A 25936-nucleotide genomic window follows, 5' to 3' on the forward strand; every position below is an offset into this window, starting at 1 on the left:
CCTAATCCATTCATTTATCCTTCTGTATGTCTGGTTTTTATACCCAGCTTTGCCCACTCAACCACACCTTCTGAACTGCTCACAGACTCCCCCCGCTCTCCTTCCTATTCTGTATTCATTCAAATGTAATGCTCCAGCTCACAGTTATTCCATCCTTCTTTTAGTAACCTCTCTCCCCACCACCCTTCTTTCTCATCCTCTCCCAGACTTTCTCTCTCATCCAGCACCATCCCCCCCCCCCCCCCCCCTTTTTTTTTTTAGAGGCCATCTATGACCTCACACTTTTCTGGATAGCAATCAAGGAGCAGCATTAAGCAGACAGCCCTCCCACACTTGCTTTGCTTCCCCCTCTGTCTCCCTCTCTCTGTTATGTAACACCTTTAGCAATCCACTGGCAGCAACCACTCATCCCAAAACCCTCCACAGCCCCCATCCGCTTCTTTTTCTGTCCTCCTCCTTGGGGCTAGAGTTCACCCTCGACACCCTGACTGAGCCGCCTGCCTCTCCGCTCCCTCCACCCAGCCCTGCAAAAAAGAAAAAAATGACCCCAATAACTGCCAACTTTATACATGGGTCATCACTTGCGCACTCACACAGAGCTATGGGATTTACACTATCACAGGCTTGACTGCATAGTAAAAGTGTCCCTGTGTAATTGTTGGAAGAAATGATGGCTGTGTGCGCAATCATGTATGCAACTTAATTTAAACAGATTTTTTGTCAAAAGCCTGCTCATTGTGTTTACTCATTGTGGATGATTTTCAGGTGTGTGTGTGTGTGTGTGTGTGTGTGTGTGTGCACTCGCGCATATATATAACAGGGAACATACTCATCGTTACACAGTCACCAACAGGGAACGGCAAAACTAACAGGGGACATTTTTTAAGTCCCCACTTGGACATGCTCTAAATCATCATAAAATCATGTGTTATGGCCTCTGGTGAAATTTTTCAGATTTTGCCAAGAGGGGACCAAAGTGTGTGTGAGTGTTTATATCCATATTCAGAGCTCTCCCTCCTGGTTGGAGCTGGTATTTGAACGACCCATTCACACACGTCGCTTTTAACACTCCTCTCCCCCGCTTCAGAAACCAGGAGTCCCCGGGGCCGTCGACACTGGGGCGGCCTTCCCCCGGGCCCTGCTCAGCCTAATAAACCAGCCCCCCCCTGCTCGGGCGCCCAACCCGGCCAGCCGCTGCCGTCGCTAGCCGAGGGAGGACAGGAAGGGACGGGGGGGGGGGGCTCATCCCGGGGGCTGACTCGGGACCAAGGCCGGGGGCCATTGCGTAGCGGGACCCGACCGTTGGGGTGGTCGGGGGGGGGGGGCGGGGTTCAACCAGGGGGCCAGGTCCGGCCCAACTTTGTGTGTCTTATTTGTGCTATCCCAACTAGGAGGAGGGGTTGCCCGTGTTGCCCCTCCAGACCACGTCGGGCACCTGGCCGGGCAGCCAGGGCGCCCCCCCCCCACAGGGGCGGGCCCGCCACCACGGCGCCCTCCCTCAGGGCGACCCTGGCCACGGGCCTTGCACCTGACTCGCGCCCCCCTTAGGGGGGGATCTTGTTGGCGGGGGCCCTGTTGCCACAGGGGTTGTCCCCCCCGGCGTTCCCTTCTTTCCGCCGCGCCGGCGGGCGCCGGCTTTTGCGGAGCCTGGGCGGGGACCGCCCCCCCCCCCGGCGGCCGGGGGGCGGGGCCCGGCCCTAGGCCGCCCGCCCGGCCCCCCCCGGCCGCGCGGCCGCAGGGCGGGCTCCCGTCCGTCGCAGTGCAGGGCCCACAGCATCAAGCAGCAGAAAGGAGGCAGAGAGGGCAGAAGGGCAAGACCGGGTGGTGCCGCGTAGCCAATGGCAAGCGAAGGGTGGCAGCAGCCCAGAATCAAGAAGAACCCAGCAACACAAGCAGAGACCAGAGAATGCAGCAAGGGGGGAAAGACAGGGCCGACCGACTAGACCACGCCCGCCACGTGCACGGCGGCAGGCAAAGCACCGCCCTGACGTCCCCTGGCCGGGCCCCGCCGCTGCCACCCCTGGCGCCCTGCCGCCCCCCCCATGTACGGCGCATTGTCTCCCCGTGCGCCGTTTCCGCCTCCGCCCCTGGGGGCAGCGGAGGGCGCTACAGAGCGAGCAGCAGCAGCAAGGTCGCAACCGGGGAACACCGCAAGGGCCCGGATTGATTTTTTATACACTTCCCTAATCCATTCATTTATCCTTCTGTATGTCTGGTTTTTATACCCAGCTTTGCCCACTCAACCACACCTTCTGAACTGCTCACAGACTCCCCCCGCTCTCCTTCCTATTCTGTATTCATTCAAATGTAATGCTCCAGCTCACAGTTATTCCATCCTTCTTTTAGTAACCTCTCTCCCCACCACCCTTCTTTCTCATCCTCTCCCAGACTTTCTCTCTCATCCAGCACCATGCCCCCCCCCCCCCCCCCTTTTTTTTTTTAGAGGCCATCTATGACCTCACACTTTTCTGGATAGCAATCAAGGAGCAGCATTAAGCAGACAGCCCTCCCACACTTGCTTTGCTTCCCCCTCTGTCTCCCTCTCTCTGTTATGTAACACCTTTAGCAATCCACTGGCAGCAACCACTCATCCCAAAACCCTCCACAGCCCCCATCCGCTTCTTTTTCTGTCCTCCTCCTTGGGGCTAGAGTTCACCCTCGACACCCTGACTGAGCCGCCTGCCTCTCCGCTCCCTCCACCCAGCCCTGCAAAAAAGAAAAAAATGACCCCAATAACTGCCAACTTTATACATGGGTCATCACTTGCGCACTACACATCACAGAGCTATGGGATTTACACTAAATGATGATGAAATGATGGCTGTGTGCGCAATCATGTATGCAACTTAATTTAAACTGATTTTTTGTCAAAAGCCTGCTCATTGTGTTTACTCATTGTGGATGATTTTCAGGTGTGTGTGTGTGTGTGTGTGTGTGTGTGGGGGGGGGGGGGGGGGGGGGGGGGGGTGTTATGTGGGTGTTTGAGACAGTGACTGCCACAGGCACAGCTGGCACAGACTGGTTACATAACCTGGTCTGTAGCCTCTGCTTGGCTCCCTGGATGGCTGACAGTAGACCTCAGACTCATACACACTAGTACAGACATGCATATACACATGCACGCTGGCACGCACTTGCCTCACCCACTGCAGATGGTACGTACTGGTATTACTGAGCAGCCCCTGGCAGACGGCGATGTGTACGAATCAATCCTAATGAATGAGAGGGTCTTTGGGAGCAGCATGCTGGCCTGCTTGAGAAAGCCTCCCTGCTCTCTTCTCTCTGCTGCAATAATGCTTTGTAAACACAGGAAGGCTCCGCATGATGCCCTAATTTCCTTTATCCCTCCCCATCTTTCTCCTCCTCCTCCTCGTCCATATTTTCCACCTACTCTCCATCTCTCTTGCTGTCTTAACTTGTTTTTCTTTATCTTGTTTCTATTTCATGCCCTTGTTCGTTCCACTCCAGTGCAGAATGTACAGTGTCTCCCAGTATGTCTGTCATTTAATTTGCCATTTGCCATTGACCTTTACAGCACTTTGTAACTGTTTAGAGCTAACAAGTCTTAATTCAAGATCAAAATGTTATTGCCAAATTGTTATCTTTAGTTTAAAAAATGCCATCTTTAAATACAGAGTGTAAAACTCACCTGTTCTTCTGATAAACACTCATCAGTAATGTGAATATAAAGACAAAGTGAGGAAAATCAAATAATAGAACAGCTAGAAAAGTCTGTTGAGTTCAGAAAATTATATCACTTGACTGTAATGCAGCTTTTAAAAGCAGGAAAAGAAAATAATTACAATGTTATGATATGATCTAAAATCCAAGATCATATGTAGTCTCATATCACAATATTGATATAATATCTATAGACAACACTGATGACATTTTCAACATACAGTATATATCATGTCCTGATAATGTGTTTTGTGTTTTTTTACAATGGGCAGGTGGATTAAGTTTGTGTGGAAGATATATATCCAAAGCCACTTATCTCCTTTGGGAATGTAACAGGGGATTTAAACATAATGTCATTTCTTTTTTTTTCTTTAAATAGGCTAAAATACAAAACCCTGGTCCTCTCATCTTAAAAATAGACTAGACACTAATTATATAGCTAATATACAATAAATAGTATACATACATACCTACAAGACAACTGAGCATAAGTGAAAGTACAACATACTTTCTCACCAAAGTTCTGCGGTCCATGTTGTAACACACTGGGTTCAGACACACAAATAAAGCATAAAACATACACAAAATTGCCTGTTACCTCTGTCTACCTTCCACCACAGACTGATAAAGGGGTCAGAACATTCAAGCCAGCCATATAATGCTGGCTGATTCTTCCATGTGGGTCTGTCAGTGCTGCACTATGTTATCTCAAAGCTGTTGACACAGTCAAAGCGTTGGGCATTGTGCCTGACCAGAACAATAAGTAGCTCTGTTCCAGATCCATCTAACACTAGACATAATGACAGGCCCGATCACTGATTCATTAACAGCAGTAGTGACAGAAGGTCTAAAACCAAAATAAATAAATAAAAAATACCCAGGATGTGGAAAGAATATTAAGTAATGATAAAATAAATGATAAAATTTAGAACAGTTGGTGTTTCCACGAAAGGATAAGCCACTCACAGGCTGGCCCTTAATAGACATCTTCTCAGGAGAAAACTATATTGGCCAAAAGACAAAGATTGCACAATATGGAAGAGAAGTGTGCCAAATTGTTTATGCAACAACTTCCTGCAGATATGATTAATTGCTGATGAGTGGAAATGAAATATGGTCAGATAAGAAGTTCTCATGAGTAATAGTCTGTATTTATTCTTTCGCAGATTCAAGTGAGAAGCTTCCTCAGCAGCCATGCAGCTACCTGCGTAACACAATCCCTCGAACGACGTCATAGCCATGGGATCAGCATTACAGTGTGTGTGCGTGCATCCATGGGCGTGCATGCATCAGTGTGTGTGCATTCTTACAAACTGAGATTCTGCACCTTATCTATTGTCACTGTTTTAACCGCATGTTGTGTCAGTAAATACTGTGTTGTAACATCACTACGCTCATCAATGAAAAGCACCTCGTGCGCTCCCTCTCCCCGCAGCCATTCATAACCACCTGGCTCATTCATATTTTTTTTTTTGGGAAACCGATTCAACAAATCATTGCCATCTATTTTATTGGCATCCCTGTGTGGGGAAATAAAATGCAGGCTGGATACCGCATTCAGTGTGGTGAGAAGATGTCTTTCACATATTGATGTTGTAGGATAAAAGGCAGGTGGATATCAGCCTACATCCCAAATGATGCGCTGATAAGTCTTGCGTAATGTGCCAAGCCCATCCACTGCACTACAACACTGAATCGAAAAGCAGTCTGTGCAGCACGCGTGGGATTAAGAACAATAATCTTCCACTTTAACATGCCATGCAAAAATAATGTAAATCTTAAATATGAGAGACTCTGAGACCATTAAGGGACATTATAGAGATTTAAGAGGGAGATTAAAAGCCCATTACGCATTACGCACAATAAGGTCACCATGACATGAATTAAACGCTGCTGATGATTTGTGAATCTTTTGAGTTAAGGATTTTACAAGCTGTGTGTGGATTTCTTTGTGCACAACAAGAATTGCATTGGGAGCATGTGACCTAGTATTGCTGCTGGAGGGTCCCTACCTTCCGACGGTTCCGGAATTGACCCACATGCCACTCTGCTGGTGGTTCAGCCGGTCACTCAAACCGGACAAAGACGCGCGGAGAATGAAGAGGTGGTCGCGGTGGTCTCGTTGTTTGTAAAAGAGCACATATGACTGCAGGACCTCTGCCCTGTCACATCCTCTTCTTCTTACTTCCCGCTCGCTGACTTCTTAATCCAGCGTCTCACAGACCTCAACAAGTATCGACTCGCTGCTGCCGACCTGATGTTAATGCTGGTTTGATTATCGGACGCTTTTTAGAATAAAACGTAAACATAACTGGCCTAAAGATATTTCTGCTTTGAGCCACCTCCTTTTCTGTTGTTGTTTCCCCAGCTGATTTCATCAGAGACACGCCTCCACGACTGCGCGTCACGACTCAAATTGCCAAACTCATCTTGTGCTGCGTTCAGGTGCCGTCAGAAAAAAAGACATTTGGGAGTAGTAGCGCCCCTAAGACACTTCCACCACAATCGATACAAATCTTGTTACAAATTTGAGGCCAGAATGGAAGCATAGAATAAATAAATGGTGAGAAAATCATGATATACGTATAACGTATATCACGTATAACAATTCGGTTGATTTCAAAATGATTTCAAAAAGCAAATTCAATCACTGGCGTTTGCATTTTTCTTTCACTTTCACTACTGCTTTTCTGTGTGAATTGACGCGAGACAGCAGTCATCAAAAAAGCTTTGTTCAACATAAATATCAGCCAGCAAAAGCGCATTAACACTCCAAACATCATACATTTAAGACTTTATTAGTCTGATGTTGGAGCTGAAGAGGAACACTTAATGGTCTCATATGAGATTAGGACACAAGAGCCAATCATATCCTGCAAAACCGATAGTATCCCCGCCCCGAAACTGTCCTCCTGCCATCCTGTTAACTCAATGCATGCCGCAAAGCACGCTGCCTTTCGTTGGGGGAGCTGAACATCCACCACTGAGCTGCTTTTATACTCTCTGTCATTGTGTGACGCTCAGCCTTCATTATTACTCGCAAAAACGAGACATTAATTGTTATTGTTAATTGTTTATTAAATATGCAAATTTAAAAGTCTGATTTTCTCAATCTCTCATTCAGTCCTTTTTTAACATACAAATTTTCTCCTATAATATCCGGTTAAATGATGCAATGGTGTAGTTATTACTCATGGGCAAAGGAGAGACATTTTCTTCTATGGTTATTCTGGGTGTTCAGGCATAGCAACTAGCTACCACATAGCAACACTTGTGTATTGCTACAGAAGCCAATACAGGAGCCAAGAAAAAAAGACAGCAGATCATGGATTGCTGTGGAAAAATACTCAGTTGTTTACTCTATACATTTTTTTGAGATCTCGATGTCTGGGAATTCATTCCAGGAATGTGAAGCTGCACCAGAGAAGAAAAATGCTGCCATGTTGCCAGGAGGTAAAAGTACCTCACTATTCTGCCAGCATAACTATTTTTACTTTAAACTTCAATTGCTTTGTAAATCTGTTGTTATCCAGCTAAAGACTTTGCCCAGACATGCTTTCAGTATTTGAGCTTCTCCTGAGTCTCTCTGCTTTCATAACCTGCAATTTCAGATAAGACATGAGAGTAGAATTTATATTAGGTTACATTTTAACTTGCAATTCTTTTGGGACATTTTGCAGTATTTGGCCATGTGGGGACCTAGACAGTCTGATCTACTAGCTTCCTTTCATGGCTGTGGAAGACTGAAGACAGACATCTACTGGTAGGATTTGGTACTGAGGTACTCTGAAACAAAGGAGGCATAAGCTCTCTGTTTCACCGAGTGCCAACATCTCTGTAACCATGTAAATCAGCAGTGGCTGCAAGACTGGAGTGAAAGTGTTTATGAAGCACAAATCTATGACTTGACCCTTCTGCTTCTGTCCATCCCCACAAACCCATAGATATGTGTGATAACATGCAAAAAAGCGCACATGCAATACCACAGCACCAACATCACAGTTACATGAGTTCGCTGTGTAACCAGTGGAGATGTCTTTTTTATATCTATTTGTTCAGTGTTGTCTTGAAGCCCTGAGAAAACACTGGCCCCTGACCTGGCTGGCATGGCCAGAATGAAACAGCATGAAAGATGGGCTGGAATGCTGCTGGAGAAAGCAGGGGTTCAACAGCACTGGCACTGAGAGGGCTCAGAAATGTAGAGAGGCAGCCCCTTTGTCGGAGACGTGTACTTGTGAGAGAACTCTCAAGCAGCACAGGCTGAGCTTATGTCTGGCCTTTTCAGCTACAGTAGTACAGAAAGGACTGTGTGGCTTTGTTTACAAGCTTTATCGCTCTTTTATTAACTGTGTGGGAAGTCTACTCCCATTGCTTTTACACTTTGGTGAGATTAAAGTTGGGAGAATGAGCTGAGATCATTCTTTGGCATAGCTACCTCAGCAAGGAGTGTCCTGCTGCTTGGACAAATACCTTTAGTCTGCAGCATATATTCAACACCATCCAAGTTTCCTCAAGTTTTACTGAACAATTGATGAAAACATTTCATCCAAGATCAATAAAAATCACAATTTGGTGTCCTTAGAATACCTTTTTACCCGTATACAATGCTTTCGTCAAATGTTCTTGAAGGGCTTCATTTTGCAATCAACTATCCACCATTTTGAAAATGTGACATCTGTTATAAGAAAATAAGTGCTGTTGTTTCATTTAAAAATCATACATGTTTCCATTATGGTGGAAGTGAGTACTTGTTGGGCTCGTCTTTTTATTTATTTTGCTTATTTAATTAATGTTTTATTTATTTTATTTCCCTTGATTTTTGGTTTTATGACTTTGTTGTTTTTTATGTATATTTGTTTTTATTATTTTATATTGAAATTTTGCATTCTGCATTTTGCATTATTTGTTCTCTTGTTTATTTCTGTTATTGTATCTCCTATGTATCTCATTTCTGCTTTTGCTTTGTTTGTAAAAGCAACTCTGTTGTTAAAGGTGCAATATAAAGAAGGTATTATTAGTAGTAGTATTACTAATAGAATTCAGATGACATCATGAGTTTTTATTTAAAGGTATATTACGCAGGATTTTTGATAAATTTTTGTAAACATGTTCACCAGTGAAAGTGAAAGGAAAACCCAACCTCAGATTAACTGTCATGTGGTTTTATGTCTTGCTATATTTGTGTGATTTTTTTTCCTGCACTTTGTCTCTTGGATGCATGCTGTTTATGGTATGGCATCTGAACGATACCTTTTTATAAAGCCCTAACCTCACCTTAGTGCTGTGGGATTACACACCCATAAAAGTCCTGTGCACAGAAATAAGGAAAAAAAAATAAAAAAGATACCAACAGAGGGCAGAGTCTCTGCAGTTAAATACACACACTTCTAATGGGTCATAACTAATAATTGCGACAAGTCTATGCATTGTTTTTAAGGAAAATCCTCCATAGTTGATCATCAATATTAAGCAATGGATATTATGTATCATTTTAATGGCCATAGAGCATTTTGGAATGAAACTCATCCCTTCATCTCATTCCCTCTTGTCCATTCCTCCACTGACCCTATTCTCACCCCTACAGCTCGCCCAAATATCCAACAGGCCTGCACACCCCCTGCCTCAGCACTGTACTGGAACTGTTCTAAAGCTGTCAAAACACCCAGCTTCTCACACTCCCTGCGTCCACAGAGAGTTCGCCTCAAACACACACCGTCCTGAGCACGATTTAAGACACACACTCAATGAAAAAAGTCGACATGCAGCCCTGTACACTGACACAAGTAGGTCAGAGCTGCAGTGGGTCTTCCAAACAGTCCTGCAGCACCATGGAACTGATAACAGTATCGAAGATTAAATTCTACCTTCAGACACTCATGAGCAAACATCACATAGCAGATGTACACATGTAGATCTACAGTATGAGATCATTTGCTTGTTTGTCTGGCAAGATGATGCATTTTTGTTTTGCAGAGGGTCAAGGAAAAACCAACACAAGAATTTCAATTTGTTCCTCTGGGGAAAAAAAATTCAGAGGTCGAAGGTGAAGGGCTGAGATTGGAATGACTGGAGGCTAAAGTGAAATAAGTCTGAGAAAAAGTGGCATTCCTGAAGGATCAGAGGTAGAAGAGCTTTGAAAAACTGATAAATGCACAGAAACAAACAAACACACACACACACACACACACATCCATGTCAATCTCTGACTCTGAATCTCCTTTTCATTCCCACTTTTAATCTCTCTCTCTCTCTCTCTCTCACACACACACACACACACACACACACAAACACACACACTTTGATATGGAGAGGTGGCTGAGATGTGTTGCCAGAGTCGGCACCCTGGCATGAAACAGAGTGTTTTGTAACAGCCGGCCTATTTGGAGATGGGTGATGGGCATGTTAACAGAGTGTGAGTTTAAGTAAAAAACATTCAACACTAGATAGGGCCTGAGAAAAAGTACAGAAGTAGAGACAGACAAAGTGCAAGAAAGAGCGAGAGGCCAAGGATATTGTTTACTTACTAAAGTTATCAGCAGATTGTCTTATCTACGGTCAGTTGGAGAACTTCATGTGAGTGACCAGCTGTTGTTGCCTCATTATATCGTAATGAAGACATATCACTCCAGTGCTCACAACAGAAAAAGAAACACACTATGGGGTAAAAGGCTTGAGCCCATTGGTCAGAAGCTCTTGGATGTATTAATTCTGAAATGCTATTCTGGTTTAAGGAGACGTGTTTTCTTTTCCTTTATGCCTTGTAAAAACAGGTCCTTTTATGTACACTTAATTTATTTCAGGTCATTTTTAACAAGGCCATGTGACTAACTGCCATGTTTTGTTGGTATGCTTTCATTTCTACATTTTCTTTTAGAATGTGAGACCTTGAAACTCAACTGTCAAATTTCAAAACCAATCACTTAACAAATGTTTTATCTAATGACATATTAATGGTCCAGTTTGAAGGATTAAGTAGCTGGTGAGGTTGCAAAACTGAAACTTCCAAGCATGTAGGTGGCTGATGCAAAAACGCAAATGGTCTTATCTAGAGCCAGAGTTTGGTTAGTCCATTCTGGGCTACTGTAGGACAATGTGGTGCACTTTGTGGAAGAGGACCCACACGGTATGTACATATTAAAGGGTCATTTTAATGTGATGAAGCACACCCATTCTTAGCTCTAGGTAAGGAATACTTAACTGGACAGATATATACTTTTCAAAGGAGATAAAATGTGAATGAGGTGTGTTTGAGGTGTGCCCCTGTAGGTTTAAATAATATGCTAATGGCTTACATAAAGTCATGATTCTGAACGTATATGACATTTATTGTGTACTTTAAAAGCATCAGTCATCTAGTGCCATTCATATTGATAAGCTGCCATCATAAAATAAGAAAAAGTCATGAAGCAGAACAAGGTCTGAGTAAGATTTATGAGCTATTCCACTGTGTCCAAGTTAAAGCACTTTGTGCTGACATACTTGTCATTAGGTATTATTGAATGTGGAATGATGTGAGTTTGAGAGTCTAACTCCCAGGCTGCAGATAAGTCTTCACTGACAACAACACTGATGTATGAGCGGGTCAAGTCTGTGCTGGTGCTGATGGGCCATGCTGGTGGAATATGTTGGGAATGTAAAGTGGCTTGAGGTCCTGGGGCAAAGGCTGGATAAAGGTGGGAACAGCCGAACAGAAGGGGAGAATGGAGGGTGGGATGAGTGAATGAGAAGGCGGAAAAGCTGACGGTGTACGGGGGGTGTAGGCGGGGGGCTCTCTGTGGTTAACTGCCTGCTGTCTGTCTGAGAATAAGCAGACCTCTGATTATGATATTAATGCCAACTTAAATGTTTCCCAGTGAGGTGCCTGGCTTTTGCAAAGCGGTGCATGGGGTGGACAAGAACACAGTGCTTCATATTAGTCACTGTTCATAACTAACTGCCCTCAGACTGCCCATTTAGAGTCATGTGGCATCTGGCACACCCAGCCAACACCACCAGCAGTACATCTGCCACCATCAGTCCATACAGTGACCAGGGCAGCTATGGTGAGAAATTCTGTGGCTCTTTGTTTGATGATTGTTTTCTTGTTGGTTCAAGTTGGCTGGTTTTCTTTAAAAAAAAACATGGTAAGAAGGCGAACAGCTCAACAAGAAATGACCCAAAAATTAGCAAGAAATTAGTAAAAACAAAGTTGCATGGAAAAAACATTAGCAATAGATTTAGAAAACGTTAAATGCTAATTACGTGAAAATAAGTTTAAGTCTTGCTTTTTAAGCAAGAAATTTGGAAAAAAAAAAATCACAAAAATTAGCTGTAAATAGGTTTTATGGAAGAAAAAAATAATTTTTGACGACGAAATAAGCAAAAAGTTAGGAGAAAATTACCCAAAAATAAGCAAAAAAGCAGGAAAATAGTAAAAAGTTCTGAGAAAATTATCTGAAAATAGGCAAAAAGAAAAGTAAAAAACAAATAGGAAAATGAGCTAAAGATAGTTCTGTAACATAAATTTAAATATTGAATAATAAGAATTATAAACAGATTTCTGGTCATGTTCCCTTCATTTTGATAATACCTAGAATAATAATAACTTTTACAGATTTTTGCAGTTTCGAGGCCATTTCTTGTCAAGTTGCTTATTATGTTTTTGTAGAGAAATAAAACCCGTTTTCTCAAGTGTCAAAGGTTCAAATGCTTGTAAAAGGCAGGCAATCCAGTTATTCAAAGTTATGAAAGTCCTAATTTTAAGCCTGTTTCACCCAAAATCACAGCCTATGACAACATAATACTGAGTAATAGACAAGGTGGACAGGAGGTTTTAAGAAGGTAAGGGTTGAGTGGATGCTTTAAATTCTTGAGTGGCACAAATCATCTGTGATAAAGACAAAGTGTACCTAGCACAGTCATAATATACGGTCTGCATTCTGACTTGAGGGGACCAATGTTGCACAGGCATGTCTTGCTATGCATTAGTTCATGTACATACACATACAGACAAAACCACAAAAGTCTTGACCTAATTGGATTTTGCATCAAATCCAACATACAGGTTGATATGCAGACACAAATAAACAGGCTTTCCCACTAACAAACACAATTTTATAATACACACACGCACAAACAGATACACATGCACTGTCTCTGCTGGATAGAGACACACAGGTCAGTGGAGGTGCCTCTTAAGCTGTGGCTGTCAAGTGGCAGGGCTAATCTTATTAAGGCTCTCTTCAGCTGCTGGTCCAAACTCTTAAAGTGATAGTTCACTTTGCTGGGAAACACATTTGAATCTAAGCATGTATTTAAAACCAGAAGTGTTGCCTTTATGCTCAGGGAAGTAGTATCCTGTTTAAGCACAGTGGATACTGTATTTTATGTATTAAATGTATACGCTACTTTGAATAGGTTCTCAAAAATTGCAAACAAGTGGAGAGTCAGAATTAAAATATCCATATAGTGATCATATAGATTCTGTATAGATCACTATATCACTGGTTCACTTAAAAGGTGGCAAATGTTGATCCTTTGACTCCAGCAAAGTGAATGATGGCTTTAATTACCTTGGGAAGTAAGGGCTGAGCCAGTTAGGGGGTTTGGTGGATTCATTGGCTGTGCGGGACTAAGGCCATTAAATAGATGAAGATGAGCTAGGGTCAACAGTCTGGCTGGAAATGATGTCAAGGTAAGATGTGAGAATCAGGTTGAGGATTTAGACAGAGACATATCGAAATTGGATGGAGATCAGGAAGGATGTGGATATAGGACCAGGGCTAGAGTAAAGCTAGGACGCTGAGGATAAAATCTAAGTCAGCAAGGAAACCAATACAAGCAGGTTGTAGTCTATAACAAGGAAAACTCAACTTAATTTGTACAGGGGCCACCTTTGCAAATTATTATTGGTCTATCATTATAAACCAATAATAATAAACAAACATTAACATTTTATTGGCCTAGGACACTGTTTGAGTATCCAGGGGATCATTAACTGGCACTTCTTTTTATAAACAAGCTGTATTCCGATCCTTTTTTATGCCCTCTGGCAGCGATTCAAAGTACTTAAAATGTCCCAGTGTGAATCAATTTATTTTCCTTGTGAAGTGGAAAATGGTTAACTGGACAACCAGCACTCTATCATGCCAAACTTGGTCCAATTACAGCCTTAAGTTGAGTGTCACTGGTCCATAGAGACATGGAGGCAGCTCAAGACTAGAACTATCAAAAGAAAATAGCAAAAGTCTGATGTGATCTTGCGGTCTGGTCCAACATTTATAATTTTGAAAATCAATAGTCACAATGCACCTGGAATGCTGTGTATACTGAAGTTATCCAGTCAATATTCATCTACACTTCCTTTAAAGATGTTTAGGTACTTCCTAAATGGCAGAAACACCAAAAACAGCAATGAAAGCTGAACAATAGAGAATAGACCATGGATTGGTACTTGACTGTGGGATTCTGACTCACCAAGGTCATAACAATGTCAAACATCTCTGCTACATCACGCCTTTAACAAGTTTAACAAGTGTAATCCATTGAACATGTTCACTATGCCACGTCTGATTAGATTTCTAACACTTACTCCCCAGATACACCGGGGGTTCAATGTCAGTTGAACCCCCGGTGATATTGATTTAATCCGCCAGATATATTCTCCAGTAACTTTTTAATATGTCCTTTAGTAAATCCATCAGTAGGGATAAAGGAGGATTTTATCGTGGACTACCTGAGTTTAAGTGCCTTAAATGGGATGTTTTGTTCCTGGAGCCCGTTAATACAGCGACAGGAAGGTAAATGGATTGTATTACAAAATGAGGAAACCCTACATGTTAAACTATAAACAAAGTGGTGAAGATGTCAAACATTTTTTGCACACTGTCGTCTTTTACTTTTGTATAGCATATGTCTGCTTTTGCCTAAATAAATTATTGATTTGGTGACACCTGTAGTTATTGGTGGTAACAGCAAATGTGGTTTAAAAATACATGACACAGCGCTCTGGGGCAGCGAAACCAAATGTTGTTGTTTTATTAAAGAAGTCAGGCAATAATTGGCCTTTTTCTATCCAACATGGAAATACCAATAACTGCAATTCACTTAATGGCCACTTGAGGCTGGTACCAGAAGTGAGTCAGTCCCTATAAACATGTTAAAATGCCCAAATTTAGACCAGAAATAAACATGTTTACAGGCTGGTACAAAAACTGTTTTTGGTGCCTATCTCAAGGCTTCAAAACGGCAGTCCACAAACCATTGGGTGACTTCATGGTAACTCGCTACATCCATTAGTTACACGGTCTATTGTCTACTACAACAGAGCACAGTAAAAGGAGTTGGTTTCCTCATTAAGTTAGAGGTGTGCAGCCTTTCTTCTGCAGCTCTTCATCCAACAGCTCACTGTGGCTGCTTCTTGTTCCATTGCTCCCCGCAATATCTCAAATTGATCCTCTGTTAAACAGTAAGTGCCAGGCTCACTGAAACAGACACTGCAATTCAAAAGAACTACTAATTGACTACTGACTCCTTAAAAAATAAGAGTCAGTTCATGTTTCACCAGTTAAGCTTTTACTGTGTAGCTGCAACAAAAATGTTTGGCAGTAACATAATACAACATTTTTTTCCATGAATATCACCTTCAACACCCAGTTCATAATACTGCAAATATTTAAATTTTGCAGTACTTCATCTGTGGGCCATAGGCTTAATCACCACTCTGACCAGACTGTTATTTTTTAAGACTCAACTGACCCACCAAGCAGCAGATGCCTTAATACTGTTTCAGTGCAGATAAGTTACCATTATGCTTATCATCGTGCTCCAGAGCACTGCGAACTGTTAGGTACCTTTAAGAGCATTACTGACCAGCACATTAATGGCAGATCAATGGGTGGTCAACAACAAAATACTGTAATTTGTCATCTGCCAGGAGGTTTTTCCAAAAACAGGTGCAAACTATTGCTGAGTGCTGACACCTCACTGCTACCTGTGGTGATGTTGGGAGTGTAGGTAACCTCTCTGAACCTCAGACAGGTCCGCAGACACTCTCACACTCTGGTGAGGATGTACCAGAGTAAACTTTGGACTGGGGTTGAGTAAAGATAACAAACAGGAAAAGGTGAGGGAGTGCAAAAATAGAGCCTTCATTTCTCTGAACCTTTGGAAGAACTAGAACAATTTTCTTTGCCAGTTTAAGTTGAAATATAGGTGGTCTGGTGAAACCTTAACATGCAGGGACAGCCATATTTAGTATTCTTAGTAATTAGTAATTTAGTATTCCTTTAAAATTGAGTCAAATTGTGCAAAGTTCTGACCAATATGACAGTAAACTGGAGGAGGGGCAGGAGCAAAATGCTAACTTGGGCAGAAAGAGATGCATTTGGCCTCGGCACAGGTCAGTCAGTATTCCAGAAACAGCCTGATCAAACAGAGAGTGAAGCCAAGCCAAACACCTCTGGACTTCAGTCTGGCACAGAGAGGCAGAGATCACAGTGCACACAGTCAGTACATCAACCTAGCACACTCTGAAACGTACCATAAAGCAGAGGTCCCCAGCCTTTCTGGCCTGTAACCCCTTAAAAGGAGGCAAAGCATGTGCCAAACAGCAGTGACAAGTTAAACTTAAGAGTAATTTATTAGTTAGTTTTATCTGAATAACTTTGAAAGGCTTAAGGGGATAAAAAAGGAACCAGTAATTCATAAGAAAAAAAGCAGAAATTAGAGAAAAGTTGTAAAAAATTAACAGTTCTGTGTAGCAGATTTTTTTCCTGTTGTTCTATCTTGGCAATAACAATCCTTTGATATGACCTGCAAACTTTGGGAACCACTGCTCTATAGGTCTTAAAAACTATAGCCTGAACGCAACACTGTGTACTTGTCAAAAATCAAATACATCAGTATTGCCATACATGTTGCAAGATGTGGAAAATCAAACTCTAGTGTGAAACTTTTATATTTGGTTGTACTATACAATCTCTAAGCTCAAATCAGAAGGTTCTGTGCTAATGCAACATTTCTGTATCTAATATGTTATCATTTTTCAGCACGACTAAACTGAAATACCCATACTGGTAAAAGGCAAAGAAAACCAGTATCTGTCCGTCTCTATTTAAAACACGCTGTTGCTCATAGATACAGAAATAGAGAGGAGTAAATGGAGGAGAGAGAAAGAGCAGGAGTCCAAAAGGCAAAAATCACAGACAGACTGAGACACAGACAAATAAACCACATTACAGAGAGCTGAGGCATAACAGGAAGGTCCTTTGTTGTGTTTACTTCAAATAGCTTGCATGTTGTTTATCCATTCTGTTAGTTAGAGTTCCTCGTATTGTATCGCACTTGCACAAACAAAAACAAACCTGTTGTGATGTGAAAACCTTGCATCTCACAGACGGAGCAAAACAGCAATGTATTTATCTCAATGGCAATGCAGTTTTGATTTCATCCAATAGAGCATTGAGTGGGTTTTATAACCTCGAATGGTTAAAGCATTTTCTCAGGCAGCAGAGGAGCCATATAATCCTATGGCTGACCACAAAATCGGCAAATATAGAGATTTTCACCTGATGGCAGTGAAATGTAATACTCTATATACTGCTTGAATCTGACAGACAAAAGTCAAAATGCATCTCCATTTGCGGGAATACTGTTAAAGAAGATGGTACATGCATGCACACACACAACTATAGCATCCTAAAATAGTGTGATGGAAAAATCTATACTGGTGTCCAGTTATTTCCGCGCTGCTGCGCCGTGGCCTGGTGATACAACAAGGATACAATAGTCACCTCATATTGTGACCACATGTCAGTCATTTGCCAAGCTGCAGCATCACCATGCAGGCTTTAATCATTTGAATAAGGGCAGGGGGCAACGGAGTGGAAGCTCTTTTGGATGGTGCATTACTGTTGATCCCAGCTAATCCAAACCACTTGTGAACAGAGGTCATTCAGACCACAGAAATGTTGAGATGAAACACTCAGTATGAGAATTTGTGCACAAAATGTAATATATATCAAAATGTCCTGCACAATTCTATGCGTTTTTTTAACTATTTAGTTTGGATAAACAGCATGTCCCTACTGTATTATTGGTCACTGCGGCAAGGGGGGAAGTAAAAAGCAATTTAACAGAAAACCATAACAGTCGTAATGGAGCACAACAACACTCAGGACGTCAATATTCCTGCAAAGCACTACCTCTGTTGAGAAATGCATCGGTATTAAGTAGCACATGATATTAAATAGGAATGATATTGATGATATTGATTAAATATTCATGTTGAAATGAGAGTGATGTATTTTAGTAAGAGACAGAGGGAGAAACAAAGAGGTAACTGATTTTATTGTCAGACTATATGACAGTTTAGTTATAATCTGTCCTTAGATGACCAAAACTTTATCTATATACAAGCTACAACTCACAAAAAATAACCATGTTTCAGTTTATTACCCTACAATGGTTTTGATTTACAGTTACAAATATGATAGATTTACATATAAGGAGGCTTACTCTGAAGTTTATTCCATTGTACTCTGATTTATTGGGGGCAGAGAACCAACTTGAATTTCATTTTCGTTCAATTTGTTTAAATTAAGGGAGAGGTTCCTGAAGTACATAATGACTAAAAATAGACCAAAGCTGAAACTTGCTAACCAAACCACATAATACAGGGTGAGTCGATTTCAGATTTTCACGGGGAGCAAACCACAGAGACTGGAGTCAGACAAACACTGTCTGGGATGATGACAGAGCTCTCATCTGCATCCTGCTACCCTCAGTTAGCAAATCTGATTCATCCATTCGTGTGTGTGTGTGTGTGTGTGTGTGTATGTGTGTGTGTGTGTGTGTGTATAGTTGCGTGTGTGTATGTGAGAGAGAGACAGAGAGTGTCAGTCAGGTTGCATCAGCCTCCTGAAACTGCAAAAATCAGGCAGCCCTCAGTTGAAAGGCATGTGGGCGATTACGAGTGCAAAGACAACAATGCGTATGTATAAAAATAGACGTGAAGGGAAACACCTTAACCTATGGACACACAATCACAAACACCTCACTAAACTAACACAATTACAGATCACAACCCTGTGGTTTCATGAGCGCCTTGGCCAACTAAAACTGGTCTGACCCTGATTAGCAGGAATGGCACCCTTGGGCGTCTCTCGCACTACAGATTAGTTTAAAGCCTCTAGCTCTTACTAGAGAAATGACAGAGGCACATTGACAGGGAGAGCACATGCATGTGTCAGTGTGTTTATGTTCAAATGAAAGTATTTGTGAATAAGGGTTTGGGAGTTCACTTGCTTCTCTGTGTGAGTCATTGTGTTTGTGTGTGTTTATGTCTGTATGTATGAGTTTGGGTAAAGATGTGTGGATGCCTCCCTGTGATGCTGGGTTTTGGGTGTGTGGAAGGCAGAGTAGGGAGTGGCGCAGAAGGAAAATGTATGAGAACATTCAGAGAAATTAGAAGTTTTCTGGGTACAATGAAAGCAAATAACTGCCAAAACACGGCAGCAGCCAAGATTACGGAAATCCTAAAGAAACCACCTAACCATTGTTCTCCATCACATTTTTATGTGTTCCTTTAACACAAGCAATCAGAGTTAAAATAACATGCAGGCAAATGTCTATGTGATGTTAAACATGCAGTGGCAACTCCCAAATCTCTCACTCTCTCATGGACAAAGGAGAAACTGTGAACAAACGCTCTCACCCAAGAACAGCCAATCACTGCTGTTGCTCAGGGTGCTAATTGGGGTTTCTTAATTCTCAATTAATGAACGCCACAGCCGCTGAACAGTGTGTGCAATGGGATACGAGTTATAACAGGGAGGCAGGTGGATAGACAGACAAGATGTGAAAACAAACAGGAAGATAAAGAGACAGACAGCCAACGCTTGCAGGCATTAAATATGAGAGACGCTAGAGATTACCACTGCGTGTGATAAATACAGAGCCAAACATATCAGGCTGTTTGGTCCCACACAGACATAGGAAGTGGTTAGTGCAAGGGTCAGCCTTCTTAGTCCAGTGGGAGATGCAAGGACAACCACACCCGTCCAACCAACCGCTAGTAGCTCACAATACACACACAACTTGGGTGTGAAATGCAATCTGCGATTGCAGCACACACATACACACACACACACACACACACACACACACACACACACACACACTCAAATACCTAGTTGGCATACCCTCAGTCATATGACTTTGGAGCCAATTCACGCAAGGGGATCGGCTTTCCGCCACAAACGAGAGGAGCAGATGCTAAAGAAAGAGACACTCAGGGATCAAATTGCATACAGAGAAGCACACATATAAAAATATGCATGCATAATGACACACAGATGCAAAGGAAGATATATTTGTTGCAGTGATACATCCACACCGCCATGATATGCAGAAAGCACACAAACACAAACATGAACATAAATAGAGTTGAGCTACAGCCAAGCAGCCAAGCTGTGCCTCTTAGTGTCTGTGGCATAACATGCTGTGTCTTTCTAAACACATATGCAGACCCACACGCATGCAACATTAATCCAGTAAGGTACATAGATTTGGTGAAATGGATCAGACATCAGTCAGAAGGAATACATATTTAAATGTAATCATGACTGTTTGTGTGTGTGTGTGTGTGTGTGTGTGTCTGTTATATACTGAAAAAGCAGCAACCTCCATATGCCATTAATGATTGAAAGTTTGTCTGTTGGTCAATTTGAGTTTCTTGCCATAAACATCAGAGCTACAGTCAACCCACCAGCCATCTTCTTTAAATGCAGTCTTGTTCCTCCTCTGCTGGAACGCTATGTGACCCTGATCCTGTCCTATCTCAGGCCTGTGGTAATTAATCATTTTGAAGGCACAAAATGTTGAACATGTGAGCAGGGAGAGTTTCTTACAGGTGCCGGTACACAGAAAATGATTGCCACCTTGCTAAAAGTATAGACCCTGATACGTCACTGGTAGCTGGTAATGCTGCTGTTTATGTAAACAGAGAAAGCAAGTGTTGCAGGACTTTGCTGATATGCTGTCTTCTGCTGTTGCGATTTCTCTTACGTAGGCTGTAGGCATCCTTTTGCAGTTGTTAGTATGCTTGTGTTTCATTCAAAACTTATGTTTCATGCTATCATTCGATCAAACAAGTCATCAATTAAAAAAGAACCAAACTACTTGAGGTGCTCTGTAGGCTAACATTAGCAGCCTGTGTTCCTACTCCGCTAGTCTACACTGATATTAGAGATGCAGTAACAAGTACAGCAAGTTGGCTGCTGGATTCAAGTTAAATTTTGGGCATCGTATGCCATCAAAGAGGGGGAATGCAGCATAGAAATATGTCAAAATGTAGGACTGTCATGCCCACAACACATTATAAGCTAAGACAATGGTCATCATAATTTTTAAAATCCTTATTAACAAAGAAAATACAGCTGTGCAAAACAGACGGGTAAGGGCTAAGTGGTTTGATGTATTGAGGTGTATTGGTCTTGGGACAAAAAAACCCATATAAGAAACTATTTTGCCATGAAGAAGCATAATTGAGTGATTTTGTTAAATAATTACAATCTAAAAACACTGTCCATACCAAAAATGAAGCTGATCTTGCTGCCTAAAAACCTCTGGCCCAGAACTCTTTCCCCATATTCTGTCAACAGTGAGATTGTGTAATAGGCCTCCCTATCAGTGCAGCCGTCCTGGATCTCTGAACACAACCCCCTGTCAAACCCTGGCCTCAGCCCAGCTCAGAGCTGTCTGAGCAGCCACGACTGGATGAAGACACTTCCCGCCTCAAATGAACCCTTATCTCCTCTCGCCCTCTTGGTCCGACCCTGCGCTGTCCTGTCCTCGCTGGCGTCATGACTGACACCTTCTTATCCAAGTCTCTCACCACACATAAACAGCTCGTTCCTTTAAATATGGTCTTGTAAAGGTGTTGTACCTTCTGCATACATGGAATTAGGAGTGTGTACAAAAAACTGTTGCAGACAAACACTATGTGTTTATTTTGAATTAATATAATTTTTGTATTGTTTAATGGACCAAACTAATGATGACATTTGTTTGCTGACTGTAATTCAGACCAGCTGCAGAGAGCTAATCACACTCACTCTCACACACATACAGTAAAAACAGAGAGAGTGCTAGTGACACAGTGCAGTGGGTTACCACATTAGAGGAAGTTAAGACAGATGTTCAAAGCAGCCTTACATGTGAAATCAGTTGTGGCTGTTTTTTTATGCTCTGAGAGGCTAACAAAGCTCTTTCATCAAGAAGGAAGAAGCTTAGCTATTTCTATTTAAATTTTTTCTATTTAAATCATTTCTTTATCAGTTTTCCAGTTTAAACTTAGAAGAGGAAGTGGGAAATATGGAAGGCTGATTTAGCATGTTTACAGTCATATGCAGTCTGACATCCTCTCCCTCACTCACTGTCTTTCTCAAACTCTCTCTCTCACTCCCTCACCCGGCTCTGCTCTAGTTTCCCCTCAGCCAAAACCCCTTCACGTCCCTCTTCCTCAGGATCTGCACTCTTTTTTCCTTCATTCTCTTTACTCTCCACAGCTCAGTTTCTCTCTTATTCAATTTCAAACAATCTTCGTCTCCTCTTTTCTCCTCTCTCCTCCAAGCACACAAGGCCTATGCTCCTTAACGTTCCCCTCGCTGCCTCAATCTGCTTTCTGCTCTTGCATTGACATTCTTTGCTCACTGACACCCTGTTTAAAAAACAACCAAAGAGGCAGCCAATGAGAGAGAAACAAACTGTACAGTTGCCATCACCAGCACAATCACTTGCTTCTCTCCCTCCCCTCCCCCCCATCGTGTTTTCTCTCTCTCCACAACTTACTTAAGAGGACAAACATCATGTGGTGCTGGTAAGAGACGAAGACACTGTTGTATGCTGACTGAGTCTCTGTTAGTGTTTTTTCTTTTCTGTGTGAATTCCTGAGTTGCAAGCCAAGGATGTGTGCGTTCATGACAACTCTCTATCCCTGCATACATGCATGCATAAACATATAAACAATGCAATCTATGTGCACACATCTCACAGCCTCAAGTGACTCTGGATCCAGTTGTGGACAGACGTGGGCTCAGAACAGACTGTATATGTGTGTGTGTTTGCTTGTGTCAATATGTGTGTGCATGTGACCATATGTGTGTACGCACAGTATTGCTTAACTCACACAAAGACACAGCTTCTTATATGACTCCCAGCTGTGTGGACTTGGCCCACTAGACGGCTATCCAGCAGCCAGGAATGTTTGGTGCGCAACTGTACTGGAAAGCCCCAGTTATCCCCCCCCCACACACACACACACACACACACTCACACACACTCAGCCTCCTCTGGAGACAACCCACTCCTCTGAGCAGGGGCAGACAGAGGGACGGGCCTCACCCCAAAGGAAGAATGGTTCAAATTCCACAGCTGATAGAAAAACACAGAGGAGTGGGATGGAGCGGAGTGTTTGCTTGTGTCAATATGGACCCCCACCCCCCAACACACACACATACACACACATACACACACATATACACACACACACACACACACACACACCATCTTCTATGCTCACAGTGAGGAAAAACAAAGAGGAACGAACAAAAAAAAAGGAAATATTTGACTCTTGTGGGCATTGTTAGTGTAGCTGATATCTGGATGCTGGATTGGCTGTTGCTACAGTTTCTTCCCATGTTTTTGCATTTTGTGTGCTCTAACATATACAGTATCTACAGCAGCCACTGTTTGGTTTTGTGGACAGTGAGTGACTCTACTGTTCAACTATGGCTTCAAGCTGGACTCACTCATCCAGGCTGCAGTATGTGGAGATATCATATTCTGTATTTGACAAAGACTTTTAGAAAGAATGTACTGACTCACTAATTGATCGCTGTATCGCCAAAGAAAACCTGATAGTAAAGCAGACCTGGGTTTAGCCAAATAAAGTTACATAATTCCGCCGTTTTTAAATATTCCCACAGTGAAATACAGTGAGACTGAGATACTTATGGTGAGATGAGTCTAAAATTGTTGCAATTAAAGTATCTGGCAGCACTGAATTACTATAATATGGAATGCAACTATATTATATGAGTATTTGGAATTATGATCACTTTTATTGATAAAAAGTCATTTTTACTGTTTTTTTTTTTCTTGAATGTAACTGCAACCATTTGTCATTTTAATATTGTATAATATCATTTTAATATTCTTGTGTGTGTATTTTAACTTAATATATCAGTACTTTAAGGAGAACAAAAGCAAAACAGACAATAAAAGTGGAGTTGCCATAAAATAAACTACCCCTTGGGGGCTGAAACCACATGACTTTTATTAGTGTTGTAATTTTTTCTTGGGTTGACTCAAATTTCTATTTTTAATTTCTATTTTTAAAGCATAAGCAGATGTACAGGCATAATTTAAAAACCAGGGAAGATCAGTCTTAGGTTTTAAGTGCAAAACTGTGAGCAAACCAAACTAACTGAACCGTTATGCAACCCTCAGCCCAATCTGTCCACATGTGGTCTGTATTGTAGAGCGTTGTTTTGCGAGCATACACACTTTTAAGAGTTAGGACACAGCTACGTGTAATGATCTTCGTGGCTCCTACCTTTGAAAGACATTCACCTCTGGAATCAGCTCAGGTCTCTCCACCCTTGACGTCCACTTTCACTTCACACCTCTCCGCTGCGCTTTTCCCCTCAGTTTATTCTGGGCAGCGCGCGCCTCTCCCGCTTCTCCCCATCAAACTGCAAGGCACAAACACATGCGATCACTTCAGAGCATTCCTCTGGATGACAACATCTAATCACAACTCACAGGTTTTAACACTTGCTCCGTCTCAGCCTGGACTTGAGCGTCCTCAAATGATCGGCTTCGTTTCTAAATGTCGGCTGAAGATCTGCCAGAACTGAAAAATACTCCCGACTGTTGCAGCCGAGAGACGCCAGGAGGAATGTAATTACATGAAGACTGCTGCATATTGCAAAAGTAGCAGACATGCTCTTGTTTGCAGGCGCCCCCCTGCTATTGTGCTCTGCGATATGTCTGGGCTGTTGTCCGCCTGTGGTCCTGATGCGAGTTTTTTCCACGTCCCTTTGTTGTTTCTGTCACACCTACAAGGAGGGAGCACATGGAGGAGGGGACCCTTACATCGACTTTCTTTTGTCTGTCTGTTTGTTTTTACACAGCAGCGTTGCTCGTCATGGCTGAACAGTCTTTTTTCTTAATTATTGATTCGGCTTTACATCACAGATGCATTCAACGATTCTTATCAGCTCGCATGCATTTCATCCTCGACGCATCTGTATGATCTCCTCTCTAATGATTTATTTTTCTTTGATTTTTCTTTGATGATAATAGTCCGTTTCCTTCTACCGCGCCCATGTTTTTTATTCTAGTCTCTTATCTCACCAAATTTCTCGCCTGAAGTTTAGTCCTCGCTGGGGAGTGGAGCTGACGCTGCTGTCTCTCTCCTCTCCTCCCCTTTCCTTCTCTCGTTGTCTCTCCCAAGCGGTGGCAGAGCCCAGTTATGTTTCACTCTAGACCAGCCTTCACCCACGGCACGCCAGCGCCTATCAACGAGGCGCAGTGACGACAGCCTCATTGCTAGTCACCAGTGCCACACCCATCCATTCATAAAGACGCGAGAGTGCCAGCCTCCGCGCCGGACAGTGCGCACTGGGAGGAGATAGTCAAATATGCATTATGTTTCTATTGGGACTGGCACATTACGATGTTCTGTTAGGGCCTGTACATGCCTCATATTGTGCGTCTCATATTCTAAATAAGGAATTTACATTATGTTTTTAGTGGGCTACTCTGACAGGTTTACTGCCATGTTTGATTTGTTTTACTCTCTCAGAAAACATCAGTAGTCATTTTCAACAGGCATAGAAGCTTTGAACCACAAGCATGAATACCTTGATTTTTGTCAGATATGACCTACTTGTGCAAGTCCTACTTAGTGGTGGAATGTGACTAACATTTACTCAAGTACTGTAAGAACAAATGTGAGATAGTTTACTTGTACTTGAGAATTTTCTTTTAATGCCACTTTAAACTTTTACTCCACTAAATTTCAGAAGGTAATTTTGTCATTTTTACTTCACTTGCCTACTTTTAGGCTATCCGATAGCTTAAAATCCACTAACAACACCACGGTAGAAAAGTAGTTTTTTGTATAAATGGAGGATCAGTGATGATGGGGAGAGGGTCAAGTTTGATGGTGGATGATGTAAACTCCAAGGGACGCAAACGACAGACCACA

At 42.4% G+C, this 25936-nt stretch overlaps 1 protein-coding gene across 5 annotated transcripts in view; it reads right to left on the reverse strand.

Moving 5' to 3' along the window:
• Positions 1 to 25174, reverse strand: part of LOC121943130 (rho-related BTB domain-containing protein 2-like) — a 47663-nt gene extending 22489 nt beyond the window's left edge. The window contains exons 1-3 of one of the 5 annotated variants that reach the window (XM_042486553.1): positions 25081 to 25174; positions 24487 to 24782; positions 24278 to 24416 (exon numbers count right to left, since the gene is read on the reverse strand). Coding sequence is in view for 1 of the 5 variants with exons in the window: in XM_042486550.1 (XP_042342484.1) it covers positions 5694 to 5722 (29 nt within the window). In the remaining 4 variants the exon portion in view is untranslated. Of the gene's footprint in view, positions 1 to 5693; positions 6060 to 24277; positions 24417 to 24486 lie in introns of those variants that run through there. The other 4 variants (XM_042486552.1, XM_042486554.1, XM_042486551.1 and 1 more) reach the window with 4 other exon arrangements.
• Positions 25175 to 25936: the final 762 nt, after the last annotated feature.

Source organism: Plectropomus leopardus, chromosome 5 (assembly GCF_008729295.1).
Source record: "Plectropomus leopardus isolate mb chromosome 5, YSFRI_Pleo_2.0, whole genome shotgun sequence".
Lineage (NCBI taxonomy): Eukaryota > Metazoa > Chordata > Actinopteri > Perciformes > Serranidae > Plectropomus > Plectropomus leopardus.